Source organism: Manis pentadactyla, chromosome 9, assembly GCF_030020395.1.
Source record: "Manis pentadactyla isolate mManPen7 chromosome 9, mManPen7.hap1, whole genome shotgun sequence".
Classification (NCBI taxonomy): Eukaryota; Metazoa; Chordata; class Mammalia; order Pholidota; family Manidae; genus Manis; species Manis pentadactyla.
Window position 1 is genome coordinate 105,230,105 of NC_080027.1, and position 24,668 is coordinate 105,254,772.

Below are 24,668 nucleotides of genomic sequence, written 5' to 3' on the forward strand. Positions count from 1 at the left end.
TGCCTGATGAGTTCTGTACCTGTCTCATTTCTACCCACAGAAAGTTTCTCAGTGGCCAAGTGCACGTCTGATTCACTTTTGTCATCCGTAAATTTCTAGCAGTGTGAGACTCTCAGTCATGTTTGTAATACAGATAAAGCAGAAATTTGGATTTCTGGGTGCCTACTAGGGATGAGAAAAAATGGCAAGAGGAACTTTCTGTAAATGGAGTTTCTTTACTGGGAACCAGGGCAGTCAGTGGCTTTCAAATTCCAAAGCTGAAGACTGTTTTCGCAAATAAAATTTTATTGGAATTCTGCCACACCCATGTGATCTCTATGGCTGCTTCCATGCTGAATGGCAGAGTTGAGACTGTAAGGCCAACAGAGACTGTATGGCCTGCAAAGCCTGAAATATTTGCAGTTGGGCCCTTTGTAGAAAACGTTTGCCAGTTCATGCTCTAGAGCATTGCTTCTTAAATGTAAATATACACAGAGATCACCTGGGATTCTTCTTAAAATGTCATGGCTACCATGAGGTTACAACAAGCAGTGGATGCAATGAGACCTTGAACTACAGGCTGTTTCATGGACCAAAGACCCCAGGTGCTGAGCTCTGAATTCCTCACTGCATCTGCACTGAGACCACATATACCTTGGTGTGACAGGGATAAAGGCAAGCCAGTCTCTGAGAGATTTAGCCAACTCTGGCTTGAGGATCCTTGAAGGCCTTGCAGAACCTTCCTTAGACTGCATGGCCATCTATGGAGCTCCCGCTAGCCTTCCTTCCCTCTTTGCTTCCCTTGAGGTGAGATTTGCACCATGGATTGAAGGCTCTCCCAGCCTTTCCAGGCTCCCTTTCTATCTTCCATCATAGCTGTCTCCCCTAATAAAATCCTTGTATATTTAATCCCATCTTGGCATCTGCTTCTTGCCCTAATATAGCTACTCAGACAAATGCAAATTCAGATTCAGTAGGTCAGGGGCAGCCTGAGATTCTGCATTTTAAACAGACTCCGAGGTGCTGCAGCTAGCGTGTGGGCCAGGATTGAAGTAGCAAGACTCCAGACCTGTGAGTCTAGAGCAGGGGTCTGCAAACTTTTTCCGTAAAGGGATAATGGTAGACGGTTTAGGCTTTGCAGGCCATACAGCCACTGTTGCCAGTATGCCCCTAGCACCTTCCAGAAAGCATATTTCTATGTTAAGTTTGTGTCCAAAAAATAACAGCATTCTCATGTTCATTATCTGCCTTGAAACAATCCTACTCTTTGGAATTTTTCAAAAAGAGAGCATCCAGGAAAGAAAGGGCAGTGGTCAAACAAAAACATCTCAATTTTCTTTATGAGTCAGAAGTGCGTGGTGAAGAAAAGTGACCACATACACAATATGGTCACTGGAACCCAAAGTCTCAGAACATTTTGAAGTTGAAGCGTTGCCATGCAACCTGTTGGGTTATCAAGACCAATTATTATAGCTCATTTCTGGATTGGAAGTCCAGTGACTGATCAGAGGGGGAGTCTTGGAGCTTACTCATTAATCAATCAGCAAGTGAGTCATCTTTGAAGCCGTGACTCAGTATCTGTTAACTTTTGTACCAATCATCGTACATGCTAGAAAGGTTAGGAAAGATGTAAAGTGGTTTGGTTCTGTTTGTTCATACATCCATTAATTTATTCACTCATGGTTCTGTTTGTTCATACATCCATTAATTTATTCACTCATCCATTGTTGAGCTGCTATGAGGTGAAATAGCAAGCATTTAACCACTTGTTGGGAAAAGAAAAAATGAGCAGGCAGGGGCTGAACTGGGAAGGTGCTCACAGCCTCGTGGGAACAGGCCTGAAACTAGGTTATTGCAGCCTGGCCACTGGGAGGGAGCAGTGCTGCCTAGATGAGGGTGAGGACTCCTGTGGGCTAGGGAAGGAGAGCTGGTAACCGGAGAGACAGAGGAGGCCTGGCAGGCAGCGGGGCTGGGGAAAGCAGAAAGGATAGGGTGTCCCGCAGTGGCACCCAACAAGCCCGCGGGTTTGAAGTGGGCTCCTTGGATCTGGAAATGAGGAAACCACTTGTGATTTCAGAGGGAAGAGCTGGAGGTGTGGGAGGGAGTGCCACATGACAGGAAGCGGAGATATGAATGAGCAGTGGGATCGAAGACGGAGCAGAGGCAGTCACTCTGTGCAGACCCTCGGCTCTAAGGAAGAGAGGGATGCCAGCAGCACACGCAGCTTCAGAGAGATTGGCTTCCAAGGGGAGAGTGATTCAAGTCTCAAGGCCATCTGAAGTGGGAGATGGCATAAACATCACAGGAGAAGAGTGGAAGACGAAGGGACAGAAAGGCACAGTATGCAAATACAAGCTCAATTGTTCCAAGAAAATGTTGAAGACGTTTTATTTAACAAGTACTTACATGCAGCCATGTGTTCACATTTTTCCTGTGGGTGGAATGGAGAGGAGGAGAGAGTGTACCTAGAGAAAGTTCGTCTCACTGATCCTATGAAGAGGCCATCAGGGGACCTGGGAACCTACTCTGGGTCCCGAGCCTTCCCAGCCTTTACTCCTTCTCCAGTCCTCTCACAATTCTGCAGTTATCACAAAGCTCTTTTTTGGGGAATGGAACACCTATAACACAAAACACAGGCAGTACCTAGCCTCTTTGATTTTTAATCCATGTGCTCACTAATTCATTTATTCAACAGTTTTTTATTGAGCACAAAGTAGATATGAACTATTTTTGAAATAAACTGCAACTTTATGCAGGATAGTAATAAACACTAACCGTAGCCGAGGTCTATTTTAGACACTGTTTGTTTCAAGGTAAATTAATAATTTGAAATAATTGCACAATAGAATATCCTTATAATCTGGCCTGGGGCGTGCATCCTGAAGATGGAGGTAAGCTCAGGCAGGCTCTCCTCCCTTGGTGTGGCCCCCGGACAGAGTACAGGGTGTCACTGGCCTGACCTTCGCCAGGACCAGCCACGGCAGTGGAGGAGGTGCAGGTCTGGGGCCTTAGGAGAGATGTGCCGTATGTTGGGCTGCAGAAAGAGGGGCAGGAAAGAGGACGGCAACAGTTCCTGGGGCTTCTGTAGCTCTCTTTTCTCCTGGCCCTGCAACTGAAGCCTTCCTTTCCTCTAGTCCAGAACTTGATGGTGCCCACTTCCTGTTCAAGTTCATGCTGTTCAGCTCAGCAGTTGGAGCCTTCTGATTGCCTGCAGGCCTCTGGGGCCTTTGTGGGATCTGCATAATCTATGTGTCACCCCAGTGCTCAGGGTGGGCCCTGGAGTGGAGGGGGTACTTTGGGTTGAGTAAATGGATGGAGAATAATCAGACCCCTTTTGCCATATAGAACCTGATGTCTCCTGATGGCCCAGAGTCGACCATGTTCCCAAGGGAGGGCAGTCTTTTGTCCTCTCCCCATGACCCGTCTGCTACCAGCTCCCGGCCTCTGTGTAAGCTATCTCCTCACCTTAAATGTCCTACTTCAATCTCTTTAACCATCTAAATTCTTTTAATGTAGTGTTCAGGAATTCAGGACCTGGAGCTGACAAGTTCTGGGCCTCAGCCCTGTACTAGCTGTGCAAACTTGGCAAGTTGAAGTCCCCTCATCTGTAAAACTGGAGTAAAGATCATTGATGTTTCATGGAATTGCTGCAGTGGTTGAATAAATTAACACAGAGCACGTGCTTAGAGCTGTGCCTGGTGAGTGATACATGCTTATTGAATGCTAGCAGCTATTTTCATCCTCCCATGGTTATGTGGTGGCACAAGAAAGACCCAAAGGCACTGCCAGCTGAGCAGGTCAGGGCTGGTTTGTGCCCCTCTTCCCCAAGGCCTCCTCATCTATTGCAGTCCATGCAAATTCTCCTTTTTTTCTGAGCTCTTAGCCTAGGTATGCATGTGAATCTGTGACATGATTTAGTGCGGAATTATTTATAGATTCCAAATAACCAGTATCCTCAACCGACCATAATGTATTCATTATTCCATGTTTTAGGAGCCAGAGGCACATGATTCGAGATGAATTCAAAAGATGAATCTAGTAGAAACAAAATCTGCCCATTCAGATATGGGTTCACCTCAATTCTTTTCACCTTCTGTGGCTGCAGTCACAGGATATATAAACAATGAGAAGTGATGAGATGAATGAAGACCTTGGAGCCTGCAGAATGAGCCCAGAGATCCTAGGCACAGATTGTCAGAATAACACCAGCCTAGCAGCAGTGCAGCCAAGCCTCTCCTTCACTGATGGTCCTGTGAGACCCAGAGAAGGAAAGGCCTTTTCCAGACGTCACAGAGCAGCATGTTGGGACCACATTCCATGTTTCTTGGTTCTTGATTTGGTGTTATCTCGACTCTTCCAGGTTACCTCTAGGTTAATTTAAATCTTTTTACTGGAAAGCAGAAGAAAACATGTTAGAAAGATTTTCAATAAGAAAAGGTAAACATGAGTTTAGTCCTCATTAAACTGAAATGTCAGTTAATTAGATCTCCTGTTTTCTTCTACTTTCTTTGTCTCACTTAGAGACCAAGGGGCCAAAGCTGTTTCATAGCAGGGGTTTACTCAGAGGCCAGCTTTAAGTGTGCTCTTTGAGCACTGAGTTCTGAAGATCTCCAGAATTCAGTTTGAGAACACACACCCTGTATCCTCTGGTTTCTTCTTGGGCTTTCAGACTGGCAGGAAAAAGGCCTCTGAGCCTTTAGGTTCTGACTGGCACAGTATTTGGTTTTGTGTGGTTCCTGGGTATAACTTGCTTCCTAGAAAGCAGTCAGAGTCTCCCTGGGATTATCCGTGACCACATGGCAGAGGTAAAAAGGTTTCGATATTATTAAGTAAACATGGGCTGTACATGTCCACTGGGTGAATATAAGACACATCGGACAAATACTAACGCTGTGAAAGTACAATGAAGTCTCACTTTAAGAAAACCTGAAATGCAAACATCTGCCCTGAGCTGATTGATAAGATGGGAGGTTATTTTCATTGCAAGAGGATCTTCTTCAAGCTGCCTTTAAGTAAAGCCTCCTGCAAAGCCTCTGAATCATCAAGTATATATTTTGCACGATTTAAACACTTTCTTAGGGCAGCATTGACTCCATAAACTGCACTTACTAAAAGGAATGCCAAAGCAAATTTCTGAGAGGGATCTCAGAATTATTTATTTGGCGGGGGAAAGGGAAAAACAGGAAATTGCCCTTGGTGCTGTTTATCTGGATTTATAAAAGACTTTTCACAGGGACTTGGATGGAGCTGGGGTAAGGTCGCAGGAGAAGGGCAGAGGCATCTTGCTGTGGGTACCCCTGGCTTGTCTCTCCCAGGACTAGCCTGTGCTGGCTACTGAGGTATCTTTATCAAGATTCAAAGTACTTTCATTCAAAATACTCCAGGCTTTCTAAGAGGTGGAATGTCATATGGTTCTCTTACCTTTGCACAACCTACCTTCTGCATTTGGGGGTTTATTTCCTTTCTGTTGTGTTGTTAGAATTCCCAGGACATGCTTTCCCATTTTTGTTAAGGTGGGAGATCAGATTGATAGAAAGAGAAGCTGGCACACAGCTCTCCACTTGGGCTGAGGGAAAGCAGCCATCCCACACCTCTCACATTTCGGATGCTTGTTATGTAAACCACGGTCCTTTGTCCCCTGCACATTGATGGGTGGCTTAAGCTCACTCCCAGGACCTGCAGACTGGGTTGAATGATCAGGAAATTTCATACTGCTTGTTCTCAAAGGTTATTAACAATGGTTGAAATGATATTTTTAAAAAATCCACGTGTTTAAAATTGCTAGATTACCTTCTTTCTTTTGTTTCTTTCTTTTTGGTGGAATTGACTAGACATAAGGAACATTGTAGTACTTATTAAACTTCAGTTATTTATTTCCTTATGTGGGGAAAACAATTTAAAGTTGCTTGCATATACTGAGATAATGGACGATGTTGGTACAAAGTAGGGGAAATTGCCTGGGAATCGGGGGGAGTCTGATGGTTGCTCTAGATGCTTCTGGATCTATAGTAGATAATGTGGGAAGAGGTGAAAAGCCAGCACATTTCTATAAGGGCATTGTGGGCAGTAACTGTTCCTATTGTGGGGAGTAGCATGGGGAGGAAAGAATTGCTCTTTATTAGATAAGGGGTTTTTCTTTGTTTGTTAGAGGAATGGAGTTTTTAGAAGGTCATTGTCAACTGGGAGGATACTCTTGGCAGTTTTGCTAACTAGCTCTTGTGAATTTAATCCATTAGAAAATTACCATTCCTACTATGGGCAAAACATTGGCTTTGCTGCAATGAAGAGTGTGGGGAAGTGTAAGGCAGGATTACTTGCTCTCAAAGTGTTTAGTTGAAGAGATAAGGCTGTATATGTTAAAATGATTCTAATAGTATTAACAATGAATAACAATATTGAGTGCTTAGTACCTGCTAAGCACTGTTTCTATTGTTTTACTTGTTAGTTTAATCTTCCCCAAACCCTGTATATTAGGTATTATTATTATTATCTTCATTTTGTGTGTGGGCAAATGAGATACAGAGAATTGCTCAATGTTGCTCAAGTTTGTGAAGTTGTTAAGTTTGGCTGATGTAGTGTGCCTCACTCCACAGTCTGCTCTATTAACCAGAATAGTATTAACTACCTTTTTGATTCTCCGTTGGCTGCTGCACTGGCTCTCCATGGCCATTTGTGCAGACTCGTAAGCCTTGGAGAGGCTGAGGAAGTTGAGACTGAGGCAAGGTTGTCCTGGAGATCCTCCTGAGTCTCTGAAGTCATTGGCCACTCTCTGGAAGGCACACTAGAACTCCAGGTTGGCCCTCTAGGTAGTTTTCTCTGGACCCTACGCATTACTTTTTCAGCAAGAACAGAGCTAACAACCCAGGTGGTGGGTGATAAGTGCCTAAAGCCATGTTGCTCTTTTCTACAATGATCAAGGAAGCTTCCTTAGGAAGGAACTCCTGCTGCCCTGGGTTTATTTCAGGTCAGTGGTAATGATGGGCCTATTTCTTCACAGTTCTGGGCTTCACAGTGGCCCAAGCCCTTTGCTTTCTAAACTTTCCCAAGCAGTGCACAATTCTTTTAGATGACCTCAGACCACATAGAAATGGAAATCATCAACTTAGTATTTCCTAGCTAATTTATTTTTGTACTTATGTTATCATTGTTATTTAAATTTTCTAGCATCATTATAGTTTTCTAACAAATCTGAGTATGTCACCACCTGCTCTGTCCTGTCTTTCTCTACTTAAAACCCTTCAGTGGCTCCTGATTTGTCATCCAGAGTGTGAAATCCAAACTAGTTAACTCTTATTCAATGTCCTTTGTGACCTATTACAACCAACATATCTGATTTTAATTTTACCAATGCCCTACCTGCAGTCCTAGATAATTAGTAAACAAATCAATTAAGTATACTTCTTAATGAATTAGTTTATTCAACAGATAGTTATGGAGTGTCTAAAATGTGCTAGATTCCATTCTAGGCACTGGAGATGTAGCAGCAAACAAGATAAAAATAGCTGCAATTAATAACAGCTTACATTTTTTAGTGTTTAGTATAATCAGGCTTTACCTATATTAATGTAGTTGATCTTCAAATGATCATAAAATACATTATGCATAAACATTTGCAAATGTTACATCTTCTTGTTGGATTGACCCCTTTAACATTTTGTAACACTCTTCCTTGTCTATTCCTATGCATGTTGATTTTCTCTGATATGAATTTAGCCACTCCAGCTTTCTTTTGGTTTTCATTTGCTTGGAATATCTTTTTCCGTCTCTTCATTTTCAATCTGTATGTGTCCTGACATCTAAGGTGAGTCTCTAGTGGGCAGCATACAGATGGGTCTTTTTTTTCCATCCATTCCACAACTCACTATCTGATTAGAGAATTTAGTCCATTTACCTTTAGTGTAATTATTGGTAGGTATGTGCTTATTGTCATTTTGGTAATTGTTTTCTGGCTGTTTTTGTAGTTCCTCTTGGTTCCTTTCTTCTTCTCTTAAGTTCTTCCTTTGTGGTTTGATGTACATACATATTCCTTTCTTGTTATCTTTTGTGTACTTACCAGAGGTTTTGGCTCTGTGGTTATCATAAGGCTTCCATGTAAAAACTTACATCTTTAACAGTCTATTTTTTTAAGATGTTTTCATTCAACTTTATTATAACAGTCCATTTTAAGACTGTTGTTATTGATAACAACTTTAGTTTGATCCCATTGTAAAGTTTGACATTATTACTCTCTCCACCTCAGTGTTTTATTTTTTTGGTGGCATATTTCATATCTTTATATCTTGTGTATCACTTAACTAATCATCATAATCATAGTTATTTGTACTCTTTCTATGTTTTTAACCTCCATACTAGCTTTATGAGTGATTAATCACTACCTTTGTTGTATATTTACCTTTCCGGTGAGATTTATTCTTTTATATGTGTTCTTGTTACTAATTAGTACCCTTTCTTTTCAGTTTAAGGAAGTCACTTGTCTTTGAGTTGATTGATCCTTTCTTCTGCTTCATCTAGTTTGTTCTTGAATTCCTGTAGTATATTTTTCAGTTCAATTATTGTATTCTTCAGCTCCATGACTTCAGTTTGGTGCATTCTTATACTTAGCATTTCTTTGTTGAAGTTCTCACTATGTTTATTCACTCTTCTCCCCAGTTCACTGTGCATCTTTATGATAATTACTTTGAAGTCATCAGGTAAATTACTTATCTCTATTTCATTTAGTTTTCTTTCCAGGTTTTATCTTGTTCTTTCATTTGGTACATAGTCCTCTGTTTATTCATGTTGCTTGACTCTCTGTGTTGGTTTCTATATAATAGGTGAAACAACCACCTCTCTTAGTCTTGAAGGAGTAGCCTCATTTAGCAGATGAACCTTATTCCAACTGCCTCAGGTCTTGATTGTCTCTTAAACCCCCGTACTTGTCTAAGTGGCCTATTTTTTTTTAATGGCTCCTAAAAATTGAGGATGTGCCAAGGCCTGTCAATGTCTCAAAGGGATTTCAGCACCTAGATTCGGGCTGACTGGAAGCTAGACCTGACCCTCAGGCATCAGCTTTGAAAAGTATGGAAATATATGCAGCCCTATTGGATCACAAGCATAAGCCCACTGGCCACCAGAGCCAGGTGGGCCGGAGGTGTTCACTGGGTGGCAATCATAGAATTAGGATGCCAGATGAGCGTATAAGCTCTTTTTTGGGTGATATTGATGAGCTGGCACGTGGAAGAGGGAGAGTGCCCAGATGACATCCACAGCCTATGTTCCTTGAGAGCAGATCCATATAGGCGACTAAATATATGTCAAGCCTGAAGTCTACCCCTCAGTTCAAAGCTTCAGGACAAGCAAAGTAGCCTCTTTCCCAGAAAGCCTGGGGAGCACACCTCAGTCTGCTGTTCATGCAGTGTCATGAGGGTGGTAACCTTCCAGGAACCACTTCTCCAGTTGCCACAGTCCCATGAGACCCAGGGTATGCAAGCTTCTCTAGCCACTCCAGAGCCAGGTATTGAGGCACATCCTCTGGGCAGCAGACACAAAAAGGAGGGCACCAAGCATAAAAACCAGGACACAGCATGTGTGTAAAAGCTCCCTTCCAGGAGATAGTGGTGCTCTGGAGCATGGCAAAGGGAGAACACAAAGACGGCACCCACCAGTCTCCATCCCCAGAGAGTCTTCAGCAGGCTCCTAGACTATGTTGAATTAGGTGCCTGCCCCTCAGGTGAGGCTTTATTATACGCAGGTGAGCCTCTTTCACTTTAAGACTGGGTGCCATCAGCTGCCTCTGAGCTGGGCCCTGAGGTATGTGAGTCTGAATGTATGAGCCTTTTAAGGGGAATTTCTCAGATTGCTGGAGGCTTGCGGGTCTCCAGATATAAGCCCAGTTGGTGTCCAGTTAGATGGTTTGAGGGTTCATCTCTCAAGTGTCTTAGAAGGTGGGGTGCCTCATCTGGAGTTGGAACCTTTCATGTCCAGGGAGAAGCTCCTGGTTTTGTGTTTTCTCCTGGTTATGGGATGCTGCACCAGGGGTGAGAGTTATGGGAGGATTATGTCCCAGCTTTTCCTACTCACTTCGATGTGGTTTCTTCCCATTTGCCAGCCATGTAGTCATCACTCAGCCAGCCTCCAGATTCTGTAAAGGGAAAATTGTTCCATGTGTGTCCATGAGAATGGGTGATTCAGGATCTTCCTATGTCACTATCTTGAACTTTTTTCAAGTTTTTCCTAATTTTTACTCTAGTTATTTTATTTTCTAAAATTTTATTTATTCATTCATTCATCTTTCAGTTCTGTTGAGGTATAATTGACATACAGAACTGTGTAAGTTTGAGGTGTACATATGAGTTGACTTATGTACAGCGAGAACTGATTACCATAATAAGTTTGGTCAACATTCATCATTTTATATAGATAAAAAACAGGAAAAAATGCATTTTTTCCCCTTGTAATGAGAACTTTTAGGATCTACTCTCTTAGCAATTTTCTAATATATCATACAGTAGGGTAAACTATAGTCACCATATTGTACATTATGTCCTCAAAAGTTATTTTATCTTGTAACTTGAAGTTTCTACCTTTTTTACTACCTTCATCCAATTCCCCATCCAAATGTGATTTTTAAAGGCTGAGTAGTTTTCTATTGTTTGTATGAGCTGCACTGTTTTTCTGTTGTAAATAACGCTGCCGTGAACATCCTTATTCATCCCTGGGAACATACCTCTTAGATTGTTTCCTTATTATGATTCCCAGAAATGAAATTACAGGGTTGCAGGATGTGAATGTTTCTGGTGAAAGGTTGCCAAATTGTTCTCCGGAATTATTTACTAATTTCCTCTCTCCCCAGCAGTGCACAAGTGTGCCTGTTTTTCTACGATGTCACCAAATCTAGAGACTATTATTGTTCTTTATCTTTGTCAACCTGAGAGACAAGAATTTTTATTTAGTCTTAAATTGTATTTGTTTGAGGTCGAATTTCTAAAATTCTTATTTCTTCTTTTTTGAGTTTCTCCATTCATGTCTATATATTCCCTATGCCCCTATTTTGTATTGGTGTCACTTTATATTATTGTGCAGGTGATATGTGAGCAGAGATAAGTGACATAAGTGGTCACTGCCAAATATGTCTAGGGTGAATATTTGTGTCTATGTGTGAGCATGTGTGTGTGTCTATAGTACATGAGTGATGGTGGGAGTGAAGGACACATATATTTAAGTCACTAGATGAACCTCTGTCCCTCACCCACTGCTGACAAAGGCAGATCTTGATCTGTTCTGATTGGGAGGCCTGCTACTCACAGGGTGGTTTGAGGGCCAGCAACACTGGCTTCACCTGGAAACTTGTTAGAAATGCAGAATTTCAGGTGCCACCTGAATCCCTCTGCATCAGAGTCTGCATTCATTCACATCCCTGGGCTATTCATACACACAGTAAAACCTGAGCAGCTCTGATCTAGAGTTGGCCTTTCAGGAGGTCTGTTCATTCAACCTGACCTCCATGGAGGTGCTACTGATTAAAGGTAGAAGCTGGTGGTGCTTTTGATGTAGCTCCCCACATCCCCCCGCCCTAACCAGTAACAATACTAACTCTGAGGTAGCTAACATGTCTTGAGGCTTTGTGTCAGGAACTTCGCTAACTACTTCCTGTGGTTGTCACGCGTTACCCACCTCTTCTGAAGTTTTACACGCCTTGGGATCCTTGTTCCCCTCTTCACCATTCTGTTTCCCTGCTCTCTCAGGCAATCACAAAGCAAGCCCTCTCCTCTCCCTGCAAATCTGCGCCATTGGCTCTCGCCCTAGGCGTGGGAGGCCGATACAGAGCTGGATTAAGCCCCCAGCCTGGCTGCTATCATTTTTGTGCATGAAGAGAACATTACTAAAATGGAAAGTAGATTGTGAGGAAAGGTTGAAAATTTTCTGGGAAGATTCTAGTGAAACATTCCCAGGAGGTTTTTCCCAGTCTGTGCTCTACTTTATAAAAGCTTAGACTTATAGATGAAAAGCTGAGCCTAATCCTGCTTTGAAGGAAAATAATCTAGAACAGCTAAAAAACACCTCCCTGGCTTCTTTTTTCACTTTCTCCCACTTTTCTTGCTGACACAGCCCTGCTCTCTGGCAGGTTGTATGGTCTTTGATGGATGGCCTGTCCCCTCCTCCTCCTCGTTCCTTTTTGTTCCCCTTGTGGTCTCTCTGGGGCGCAGGGTTTTAGTAAGTAGTTTTGCAGAAGGCAGCAGATAGATGTGGAGGCCACCAGCACAATGTCCTGAAAAAGGACCTTGCCTTGTATCAGGTTGATTTATGGTCATGACCTAACCTGGCCCTGCTTTTTGCTCATTTTCCTCATAAAAACAAACTTGCACCATACCGCATGTTTTTTTAGTTACCAGAGCTGATGACACTGTGCATGACTGCTCTGTTTTGTTGAGTGGAACTTCACCTTCCTGGAAGCTGATGGGCCTTCTTAGAGAAGCAGGGCTCTTGCTCCAACTTTATTCCTCCCAGAAGTGCAGAGAAGAACTCTGCCAGGGGGCTTTCCTGGAAGTGAAGGTCCTTGGCCATCTCTGTGCCAAGAGCAGTATTTCTGCCATGGCCTTATCTTTGTCTTCTGCCACCTTGGCCTGTAGTTAAATGATCTCTATGAGACTGTCAGGGATAGGTGTTCCCTCCAGGATGGGGCTTTGCCCAATAAAAGCACTCATAACACACGTGCTGTAATCCATCTGTGCAGGACCCAGAAGGAAGTAGCTTATTATGGGATGGCTGGGCAAAAGCACATCATAGGAAAGTCTAAGCGCATGTAGTTGCACGAAGAGGATGCTGGCCCCCCTTTCATCATTCCTCTAGGTCAGATGCAGCTGCAAGATTATTGAGCATCCCCTCCCTAATCCTGCTGGCCTAGACTGCTGGGGAATGTTCCTTCTCTGAGTCAAGACTCTCATGACTCAGTTTGACTTCTGGAGTAGAGTCAGTGCAATGCAAGAACTAAAACACCTTCCTCCCTTGACCTTGTAGGAAATACACAGATGTCTAAACCAGGCTCTTGTCTAGGAAATCTCAAATTGCTTGGTCGAACAAAGGAAAAGCCAGTGGTTCCATGAGGCTCAGCAAGCAGAAAACTGCTTTGACTAGGGCAGTCCAGGAAGGCTTCATGGACAAGGGGAAACTTAGCTGACTTCTGAAGCAGGCTTTTCAGACAAAGGGAGCTGTATGACATTATTTAAAGGGCTGAGACTGCATTTGGAAGGTTAGCGTTAGCAACGTGGCATGTTGACAGGAGAGCAGGATTTAGCCGGGCAGGTATGAGAGAGTGATGTCTGAGTGCATCTTTCTCAGCCTTGGCCCTACAGAGCCTCTCAGGCAGGGACATTTTATGGCCTTTTCATTTATTCCAACACTCTGAAATAAGTTCACATAATGTTCCTGAAACACAGGTATTCCCTGCACTGTGGAAGAAAGGGGTATGAGAGTCTCCTTTTCCTCTTTTGTCATTACCTTAAAATAACAATTCCAAGGACAGGTTGATTCCTGACAGTTCTGAAAAGTTTCCTTTTTTCTCACTTCATATTGAGTTTTATAACTTCTGGGGTGGAAGATACTTTCCTCCTCATTACGATGCCAGGAGGACTGTTGAAGTATAGCTCCCTCTAGCTGGATCTGTGCTCAGGGGACTCCATTCCATCAAAACCAACTGACAGAAGACACCGGTAGGGAAGAGGGGAGATTTTCAGTGGAGAAGGTGAGTGATCAGAGCCGTCTGACTGGATTGGTTGAGAGTGGGGAGCACCTTCTGTCTGCACCATCCACTGCCCTTTTTTATTACATTCCCTTCTAATACAGAGTCCTGCTGCACCAGCACAAACATAGTGGGCAAGCCAAGAGAAGGGAGGAAACAAAGGTGGAAGTCACCAGCTTGGAGGAGAAGTTTTCAGTGAGCGCTCTTCACACTAGCTTCCCTCTCACTTTCCCCAACCTTTGGTTGCTGTCCTGGCTTTGGGATAAGAAGCTCCCCTTGTGTCTCAGGTTCCTCTAGAATTGATCACTGAGTCTTATGAGTTGCATAAAATCCTGTAGAGCCACCCAGAAATTTTACCAAATGTTCCACAAGGCAGCCTGTGCACTTAGGTACTGGCCCACATGGAGACGTGAACTGCTCGGCTAGCCCGTCTGTTCTCTCCTGCAAACCATTACCAGGTGTGGATGTTAGCGTGCACATTTTTTTGAAAGGCAGATCCCAGTCACCTCCAAAAAGCAGTACGCAAATTTGTTGATTTTTTAACTCTCTAGACTTACTAGACTGTATTGCTCTTTTTGCTCCAAAATAACAACTAGCCACTTATTTTTCAGTATTTGAAATATTTCAGTGCGGTGGAAAGAGCATGGGATTTTCGATCAGACAGACCTGGTGTTGATCTCTGTCTCCGGTCCTTCCTATATATAGGACTGTGGATGACTTGCTCAGAATCTATGATCCTCTGTTTTTTTGGTCTGTAAGTGAGGATAATAAGATTCAGATCATAAATGTGTGGTTTAGCGGAGGTAGCGTATGTTCAGGTCTAGTGCATAGAACACATTTAATAAAAGGTAGTTTAATCTCCTTGTTTGCCCTTGGCATTAGCAGAATATCTCCTGAGTACAAAGAAGGAATCCAAGAAATGGGGAGAAGCAGAGTTACTCCTCTATAGGGGCTGCATTAAAGAAAAATTTCTATTAAACAGTTGTTTGTAACTCTAGCTATGATGTCTGCTGTTATTAGAATTTTTCATGATCACTCAGGGAGACTGTATCCCAGTTTGAGAGAAGACTTTTCTTTCTGAGTAATTTACTCTTTTAATTCCAAATGCTGGAAACTAATAAGAGTAGATAACTGCATGCAAATGATTCTTCCTGAAGAACCCACATGAGTTTATCACTCTGTTAATATACCCATGAGTTTTGGAGTTGAAAGCAGGAATTCCATGAACAATTTACTCCCTCGATTTTACTTTGCTTTCTCTCAAAACTTAAATACAGGGTAAACTGTTGGAACAATTTTAAATTTAGTAAACATTAATACATAATGGAAGCCAGTTCCAAGCAAGAGCCGAAAGGATTGTTCTTAAAGTTTTAAGATGATGTGGCCCAAATGTTTGGCTTCCATACTACCCCCATTTTTCAAGTTATATCATTTAATCTGATTTTTCTAACCCATGGGCTATCATAGTTTTGGTCTGGTGTTGAGTGATTTCATAAGTCATATTGATGATTGGTCCCTCTGTTGCTTGCAAGAATGTGGTTTTGATGAATCAAAAGCAATTATAACAAGTTTGTCTCTATCACATATACATCCAAAGTCGTGAGACCTCAGCGTTGCACAAGCTCAGAGTTTGAGCACGTGTAGTACATTGGCTTAAATTGCGTTGGGTTTGTTAGCCTTTGCTCGGCTAGACTGAAAAGAAAGAAAAGTCTCCTAAATGTGGGGATTTGGTAATTTTCTTTAGAAACAAAGTCCATCTTGCTCCTGCTTGATAAAGTTAAGGAAGCAGGGCAGAGTGGGGTGTCCCTCCTGACAGTGTGTGGATGAGCTGAGCAAGATGCTCTGTGACCTCAGTTTGTGGCTGAAGGGTGCTGAAGAGCAGACCTGGGATGGGCAGATTTTATCCCATAGGTACAGCTGGTGCTGGGTCCTCAGACAGCTATCTTAAGGCTCAAAACCCAGAAAGGAGGCAAACCACCCCCTTTTAAAAAAGACTTTGCTTCTTAGAACAGTTTTAGGTTTTAAGCACTATGGTCTTACAACAAAATTGAGAGGAAGGTATAGAGATTTCCTAGCCATTATCAATATCCCTCACCAGAATGGTACTGTTTTTTGTTTTGTTTTAGCCAAGGAGGATTGTACATTGACCATCAGAGTCACTCAAAGTCCATAGTCTACCTTAGCATTCACCCCTGGTGGTGTAACTTCTGTGTGTTTGGAGAAAAGTATAATGACATATATGCATTATTATAATATCACACAGATTATTTTCACTGGCCAAAAATCCTCTGTGCTTTACCTGTTCTTCTGTCTCCCCTCATCCACAACTGCTGATCTTTTGATTGTCTCCATAATTTTGTTCCTTTCCAGAATGCCATATAGTGGGAATCATATAGTATGTAGCTTTTTTAGATTGGCTTTTTAGTAATAAGCATTTATATTGCCTCCATGTCTTTTCATTTGCAGAATAAAATGAGGCCTGGTACTCATTTCTTTTTAGCATTGCATAGTATTCCATTGTCTATATAGATATACCACAATTTATTCATCCATTTGCCTACTGAAGGACATCTTGCCTGCTTTTAAGATTTGGTGATTTTGAATAAAGTTACTACAAACATCTGTGTGCAGGTTTTTGGGTGGACAGAGTTTTCACCTCCTTTGGGTAAATATCAAGGAGTGTTATTGCTGGATTATCTGCCTCATCATCAAACTTCTCATCATCATAGCTAATGTTTATTAATCACCTTGAGTTAGACACAGTGCTAAGATCTTTCACATGTGTTCTTTTACTTAATTCTTACAACAGCCTCATGAGGTAGGTCTGTGATCTCAGATTGTGGGTGAAGGGATACCAGTGATGGATAGATTTTATTTCATAGATACAATTTGCAAATGAGTACCCTGATGCTCAGCAAGGTGGTATAATTTTTCTGAGGTTATAAAGCATTTTAAGTAGATTAGGGGCTGAAACTTCTGGCTGACTTATGCTTATAACAACCATGTACTGTGGTCTTACCAAGCAAGGAAAACTGTACTGGGCTCAGAATCATGACATTCTGATTCTATATCTTCTCTGCATTTAACTTCTCAGAGCCTTAGTGTGCTCATCTGTATAATGAGGCTGGTAATAATAATCCTGCCTAGCTCACAGATGACTTTCCAATTTAAATGATAGTTATACAAGGTTGCTTTGGAAAGCTCTGGTAATATATAAATGGGAGACAACATTACATGCTAAGAAGTGAAGGAAAAAATATTCATAAAATGGACATCACATTCCACTTTGGAAAATTCAGCTGAAGTGGGTATTTGATATAAATGCAGGTTCTAAGGAATCTTGGAGTGAATGTTTCTGGGTGAACTGGCAGGACTTTTGATCTGGGAATGTTTGAAATTGTCTCTTAGAATTCTTTGACTTTGGGTCTCCCTAACCTTCCCAGAGAGGCTGACAGGGAGTCAGGGGAGCCCTAATATCATGAGAAGATTTAGATGAAAACAAATTATTAACCACATGGGTCAGTGCTGGAAAATTGACAGTAACTTTAGGGAGAATCTCTGCCATATTATGTTCATGTTTTGTCCTTTAATGTCCTTTTGCAGTTCGTATAGCTATTTATACTTCCAACTGTCAGCATATTTCATTGTAGTTATTTATTTAAGCTTTGTCTTCCATATTACACTGAACTCTCCAGGATGTCAAATAACCATTTGATCATGCTACCAATCCCCAGCTCCAAATACGGAGATTGGCAGCTAGTATTGCTTCTTAAATATCTATTGAACAAGTGCATGGGTGAACTACCTACACAGAACTCTTGTATTCATGTGTTTCTTGTTTATCTGCAAGCTTTGGAAAGTTCCTTAGTTGCAGTTGGACCTAGTGTGCAGAACAGGGCCAACCACGGAATATTTCACACAGGAGATCCTCTGTTGCTCTCAGGATAGCAGAGGCGGTTGATGGCAGTGGAAAACCTCCAGGTTGTTCCCTAACTTACACAATCCAAGCCCCCTACTCTGTTTTGTAAGACCTATTTTGACCTGTTTCTACCCCTGGTGCTTTCCATCCTGCTGTCCCCATTGAGTGGAATGATCTCTAATTCTCTTGCCTTGTTAACTCTTACACATTCTTTATGAGTAGGTTTGGGTCTCATCCCTTCAGGAAATCCCCTCTGAATTTTGGATTGAGATTAGACTCAATTCTTTGATCTTAGTTCTGATATTATATTAAAACCATCTCCTATGTTTCTCACTTGCCCACCAGACTGTAACTCCTCAAGGGCAAAGACTACCTTTTCTCCCAAAGCTGAAGATTGTCTAGGTCTGGTATGAACGGGATGTTCAGTAAAGAAAGTCTGATGAACTGAAATGACTAATTCTAAGTGGAATTCCTTTTTCCAGGAGCAAGACAGTGAAATGAAAAGTAACCTTTTGTGGTTTAGAAGGGTGACCGCCCTTCAAGTGACCAAGCATGATCTTCCCACCAGCCAGGGGTGAAGTGTGGTGTGTCCAGTTACAGGTTCAATGTTGGGGATAAATCTGTGTTTTTTGAGCACAGGTTGCAATTCCAGCCTGAGGACTGGTTTATTTCATTTCAAGGGAGAAGAGAATCAGATAATTTTCCATTCACATCCCTCAGTTTGGAGCAATGGACCATTATCAGTACAAAATATAGAAGAGGCAGGGTATAAATATTTATGTACTCTGTCCTTGGAAATTTTGAAAATGCTTACAAGGACACACTTGTGATTTCATGAAAAAGGTTGGGGCTGATGGCAGTGTTCGGGGAGATATAAGCCAAACCATGTTTCACTGTCAGCTCTTCCCCTGGAATAATAGATATGTCAGTGGGAACAGGGGATATTCATTTTCATTTCAGTAGTCTTAAATATGAGTTTTATTACAGATAATAAAAAGTCCCAATTAATTATCAATCCTAGACAATCATTTAGCCATGTTCCCTAACAACATCATATCTGTGTACTTATTCATAGCAGCTCTTATTTCTTTTAACTACCTCTCATTCCATTAATTTGCTGAATTAACAAGAAAGTATGTTGCATAGAGATCTAAGATAAACCTAAAATGCCTCATCCAATGTGATTTTTAAACAAATGGCTTAAAAGAATTTCAGATGAGCTTTCCATTTTCATGTCTGATTTAACTTACCATTGATAATAATCTTTCTAATTCTCTTTCCCTGGTTTGAAAATCCTTCCCAACTTCTGTCTTCTGCATTTCCATCTTCTGAGCAGCAGTGAGAAACTTGATTTCTTTTGTAAATAGGGAGTGTCAGCACCTCTCAATATGGTTTCACAGGAATCTGTGTTTGTGGAAGTTCCACATGTGATTCTGATCTGTAGCTATGGTCAATGATTTTTGGTGTCTTAGTATGGGCTGCTGTAATAGATATACCATAGACTGGGTGGCTGAAACAAAAGAAACTTATTTCTTATAGTTCTGGAGTCTGGGAAGTCCAAGATCAAGGTGCTGCCAGATCCTGTGTGTAGTAAGAACCCTCTTCCTGATTTGCAGATGGCCAACTTCTTGTATGCTCAGCTGGTGGAGAGCAGACTGAGGGCTACCTCTGTTTCTCTTTTTAAAAGGTCACTAATCCCATCATGGGGGCCTTCATGACCTGATTATCTCCTAAAGGCTCCACCTTCAAATATCATAACATTAGGGATTAGTGGTTCAGCATATCAATCTAGGGGTGGGGACCCATTCAGTCTACAGTCACTGAATTAGAAAATTCTATTTGCTAAAAAGCACATTTTATTTTTTTAATTACAAGTTATTGATTTATGCTAAAGATGGAAGAGAAGGTATTCTATCATTTATGGAAACGTAGCTACTTTTAAAATACTTGCCTGCAATCAGAATGGGAGGCCTCATGGCTTGTGAATCCAGACACTTCATAGAGCATTAATGTTATTGGTTATATAGGAGTTCAAGGGAATAAATAAAATTCTTATATAGCAGGCTGGGGGAGAACAGCTCTTGGTGTTAGCCTCAGGTGTCTGATCCGAAGGCGAGCAGACTTCTCCGTCATTCATTCATTCATTAGTTAAAGCAGTATTTGTTAAGCATTTCCCAGGTGATGGTATTGCCTCTGCTGTGCAACTTATAAGTGAAATATGCTCCTAAGACTCCACCCATATACTAGAAGAGGTGCTGGGAGGTGATGGGGGGTCCATAGCTGCAGATGGGTTGTGGGAAAATCCAAGGTCTCCATACTGCCTTCAGGATTCTCCTTTTATCTGTGGTCATGTTACTGTTGTCTGACTACTCTTCCTGCTGCCAACTTATGAATGATCCAGCTGTCTACAGGTCTTCCTTCCTTTGTTTACTCAATTAGATTAAACAGCCCTGTGCCTGTTATAAGCAAGGTGGTCAGGTAGCGCTGGGTGAGGGGTTTCACAGTTCCACTTCTGAACTGTGGTGGGCATCAGGGGTTACAGAACAATCATTCTTACAACTGACTCAACTAGGAACCCGAAGCAATGCCATACGGCTGACGCTGGGGAGCAACTGTCCGCTAAGCATGTCCTCACCCTTAGGCACCAGGGGGAGAGGCAGGCTGGGAATGATGTCTGGGAGGTTACGGTCTTCTCTGAGGGATTCCCTCATTGATTACTTCCTTGCTTTCTCAAGGAGAATCATCATTTCTATATCCAATGGAGAAAAATGACCTTTTGAGGGGGATAGGAGATGTCTGGCTTTTGTAAAAATGGCAACTGTGCTCAGGCTCCTGAGGAAACAGAAAGGGAGGGAAGGTGTGGACCCAGAGTGAGCGTGAGGAACGTTTGTGACAAACTGCTAGAGGATGGCTGTCAGTTGCACCAGACATCTCCTTTCTGGCTTCCATTTGGGTTATTTGAAACACCAGAATGAGTTAAATGGTAGGGTATCCCACATCAGATTCCTTTTGGGGACTGATGCTGCCAGAATGGCCTGATATGGGGTACTGGACAGGTACCTCAGGTGGGAAATCTGTATCGCTTGTTTTTTCCCATTAAGAACCTACATTCTTGCTATTTACATGGGTTTTCTTCTCCCTTTCTCCATCCCCTTTGTATCTGGTACTTTTCCCCCGATTCCTCCTTCTTTCCCAGGTGTGTTCGATAACTGCTCCCACACTGTCAGTGACAAGGGCTGGGCCCTGGGTATCCGCTCAGGGAAGGACACGGGAAGGCGAGATGCCCGCTTCTTCTTCTCCCTTCGCACTGACCGTGTGAAGAAAGCCACCACTGTGACTGGCCGTCGTCGCTACCAACTAGGCATGTGGACACACGTGGCAGCCACGTATGATGGACAGCGTATGGCCCTGTATATAGATGGCACTCGGGTGGCTAGTAGTCCAGACCAGTCTGGTCCCCTGAATAGCCCCTTCATGGCATCCTGTCGCTCTTTGCTCCTGGGCGGGGATAGCTCTGAGAACGGGCACTATTTTCGTGGACACGTGGGCACCTTGGTCTTCTGGTCAAAGGCCCTCTCACAGACCCACCTGCAGCATAGTCCTCAGCATCTGAGTGGAGTGGAGGAGTTCACCAGCCTGCTCCTGACAGCCAGTTTTGAGCCCCTAGAAGAACAGTGGTCCCTGTTTAGAGATGGGAAGTACCCGCGGCTTGAAGTTCTCCAGGGCTTCGAGCGAGAGCCTGAGATTCTGTCACCTCTGCAGCCCCCACTCTGCGGGCGAACAGCTTGTGACAATGTGGAACTGATCTCCCAGTACAACAGGCACCGGCCCCTTCAGGGAGAGAAGGTGATACGCTACCAGGTGGTGAATATCTGTGATGATGAGGGCCGGAACCCCACCGTGAGCGAGGAGCAGATCCATCGGCAGCACGAGGTGCTGAACAAAGCCTTCAGCCGCTACAACATCAGCTGGCAGCTAAGTGTTCACGAGGTCCACAACTCCACCCTGCGCCACCGGGTTGTGCTTGTAAACTGTGAGCCCAGCAAGATCGGCAATGACCACTGTGACCCTGAGTGTGAGCACCCACTCACGGGCTATGATGGGGGTGACTGCCGCCTGCAAGGCCGGTGCTACTCCTGGAACCGCAGGGATGGGCTCTGCCACGTGGAGTGCAACAACATGCTGAATGACTTTGATGATGGGGACTGCTGCGACCCGGAGGTGGCTGATGTGCACAAGACCTGCTTCGACCCTGACTCACCCAGGAGGTAAGGGACTGGGGCTTGGGGATTCCTGCTTGTAGGGTGCATTTCTAACAGCATTTTTTCTTTTGTGATTCTGGATACAAACGAGGGCTCACTGCAGCCCCTAAATGAAACATGCATCCATCCCACCACACGTCATGGAGCCACACACTACCAGATGTTATTGAGCTTGTGTGAAGTACTAGGTATTGTGTTAGGTAATAGGGACTCAGAAATGACGAAGACAAGGGACAGCTCTCACAGAACTCACTCTCTATGGAGCAGACAACCGTGTTCTTGGTGTGAAGTGCACCTGAAGACATATGCACCGGGTGCCTGAGGCATGGGAAAGCTGAACTGATTATTCTACCAGAGGCAGATAGAGTGTCTTCCCAGCAAGCAAATGAGGTATACATTGATAGAAACCAATCAGCACCAATTATACATGAGCATTCCCATTGGTCTTAGGCTGCCTGCAAAGCAACACAAATCCATGAAGAGGCCTCACGTGTACTTAGTCTCTGGTGCAGTTTGAGCAGGCTAGCAGCTTCATGCACACAAGGCATCCACATCTAACCACACATCTCCTTTAGGCAATTGCAGTCTTCCTCTTTTGCACCATTAAATTTCATTCTCCACACAGCAGAAGGATCCTTTGTAAATGGTAAATGTGATCCTGTTACTTCTCTTACATTTTCCCCCCACTGTCCTTAAATAAAATCCAGACTCTCTGCCTGGCTCACAGGCTCTGTTTGTAACCTGGCCCCTGCCTAACTCTCCAGTTACACCCCATCCCTCCACGTACCATACACTGTGCCTACCCCAGCTGTGCAGCCTCCTTGACTCTGTTCTGCTCCATTGAGCAGATCAAGTGTGTGTTTGCCTCAGGGCCTTGCATTAGCTGTTTCATCCTCTTGGAGTCCTCTTCTACTTTAATTTCCCTTGGTGGGTTTTCTCTTGTCATTCCAGTATCTACTTAAATGTCACTTCCTGGAGAGGCCTTTCCTGATTCCCCAACTTACATCAGTTACTCCATCACTATTGCATCAACTAATTTTTTAATTCTCTGTATAATGCTTATCACTTCTAATGTTTTTCTTGCATATTCATTTTTCTTTCCCCTGCCTGGAATATCAGCTCTGTGAGATCAGGGCCCTTGTTAGCCACTATATTCCCAGTGCTGACACATAGCTGTTTATCTCATGTGTATTTTAATGAATGAATGGATCTGATGTGTCTTCCCTTGTAAGAAAGAAGTCAGTAAAAGGATTTCCATTTGATGGTCAATGCAGGTGTTAGGGAGTGTTAGAGGGAAGTAAGAGAAGTGAGAGTTGGGTGGTAAATGATAATTTGTGTGGGTGGGCAAGGCTTCTGCATTATATAATTGGTACCTTTGTAAAAATTATAAAAAGGCTTGTATCTGAGCTAGGGTGTAGTGTTTGTGGGAGGTGGAAGACTGGAACTCAGCACCCACACAATACGTGGATGGCTGCCTACGTGTTTGTCAGCCACAATTTGTATAGTAATTCATGGCATCCCTGTGTGTTAACACCATTTAATAGGCTTGCCTGTAGTTCAAGCATGTGATGTCAAGGATGGAGTAGAAAATTTGAAATCGAAGGACACAGTTGAACTCTAGATTTCTTTCTGCCTAACTAGCTATATAAACTGTGCAAGTCATTTTCTGAAACTCAGATATCTTATTTGTAAAATAGGGGTAATTATAGTAGTAATTTGCATCACTTATATCCTAGGGTTGTTTTATGAATCAAATGAAAGTAGGTACAGGAAAAGCATCTGGTAAATCTAATTTTCAATGTACAAAAATAGCTCTAAACTAACATTAGTTATTATTATCATTATTAAAGTTGACAGATGGGAAGCCTTTGTTTACATAATAAATCGCAGGGAACTGATCACATTACCAGAAATAGTCACATAAGAAAGATTCTGTTTGGGTTTGGGTTTTAGATTTTGATAACCTTGAGCAGAAGCTAAACCTCACTAACATCAGTGGTTGCCAACATTTAGGATCTCTGGAGAAATAGGGAAATCTGGCTCATTCAAATTTTTCTACTAGCTTATTCCAACAGCCCACTCTCCTGGCTGAGAGAGCTATTTTTCAAGGTACTCAAGAATCATTCTCCTTAGAGGGGCCCTTTATCTCATCTCTCTAAATCCCTGCTGCTACTGACCCTGTGTGGGTGTTTATGACCTACTCTCTTGACGGCTGCAGTTACCATGGCAACTCATCCCTTTGTATGGGTAGAACCAGACCTATGTCAAACCTTCTTACCCCTACACATAAAACTCATTTTGTGGACTAAAAGGAGCTATTTATACTTTTTTGATAGTTAAAAATATTTAAGTCAAAGTAATAAAAGATCACAGTTAAAAATATCAAACTGTACCAAAGACTTAAGGAAGAATGGCAGTTTCCTGTCTAACTCTGCCCTCTCCTTCTCTACCCTCTAGCCTTCCTCCCATATTTTAATTATCTTAACCTGTCTCTTCTGGTAATTACCTGCATATCTCCAAATATTATATACATATTACTTGACTCATCAATTTTAAACATTATGTATTGACTTGCTCTTACGATAAAGATGAGACCTTCACACTTGCACTGTCTTCTTCTGCTTCCCTCCATTTTTCCAATATAGTTATTTTGCTCTTTTCAGTTGAGTCAGTTATATATATTTACAACATTGTGACTATGATATTTTGTTGTTTTTGCAGAGCAAAGTATTACTCTGTATCATATTTCCTTTCTGGCATAGCTTCTCCATCCCTACGAATTCCCCTGCAA

The 24,668-nt window shown here is 42.7% G+C and overlaps 1 protein-coding gene and 1 long non-coding RNA gene across 3 annotated transcripts in view; one reads left to right on the forward strand and one right to left on the reverse strand.

The window, feature by feature from the left end:
* PAPPA2 (pappalysin 2) overlaps positions 1 to 24,668 on the forward strand; it is a 264,631-nt gene that overhangs the window by 8,946 nt on the left and 231,017 nt on the right. For both annotated transcript variants that reach the window (XM_057507904.1, XM_036916746.2), the window contains one exon: positions 20,812 to 21,883. In XM_057507904.1, coding sequence (XP_057363887.1) covers positions 20,812 to 21,883 — 1,072 coding nt within the window. The remainder of the gene's footprint in view (positions 1 to 20,811; positions 21,884 to 24,668) is intronic.
* The window catches only part of LOC130684949 (uncharacterized), a 38,897-nt gene continuing 16,211 nt past the window's right edge, over positions 1,983 to 24,668 (reverse strand). The window contains exons 2-3 of the long non-coding RNA XR_008999362.1: positions 5,416 to 5,662; positions 1,983 to 4,369 (exon numbers count right to left, since the gene is read on the reverse strand). This is a non-coding gene — a long non-coding RNA (uncharacterized LOC130684949). The remainder of the gene's footprint in view (positions 4,370 to 5,415; positions 5,663 to 24,668) is intronic.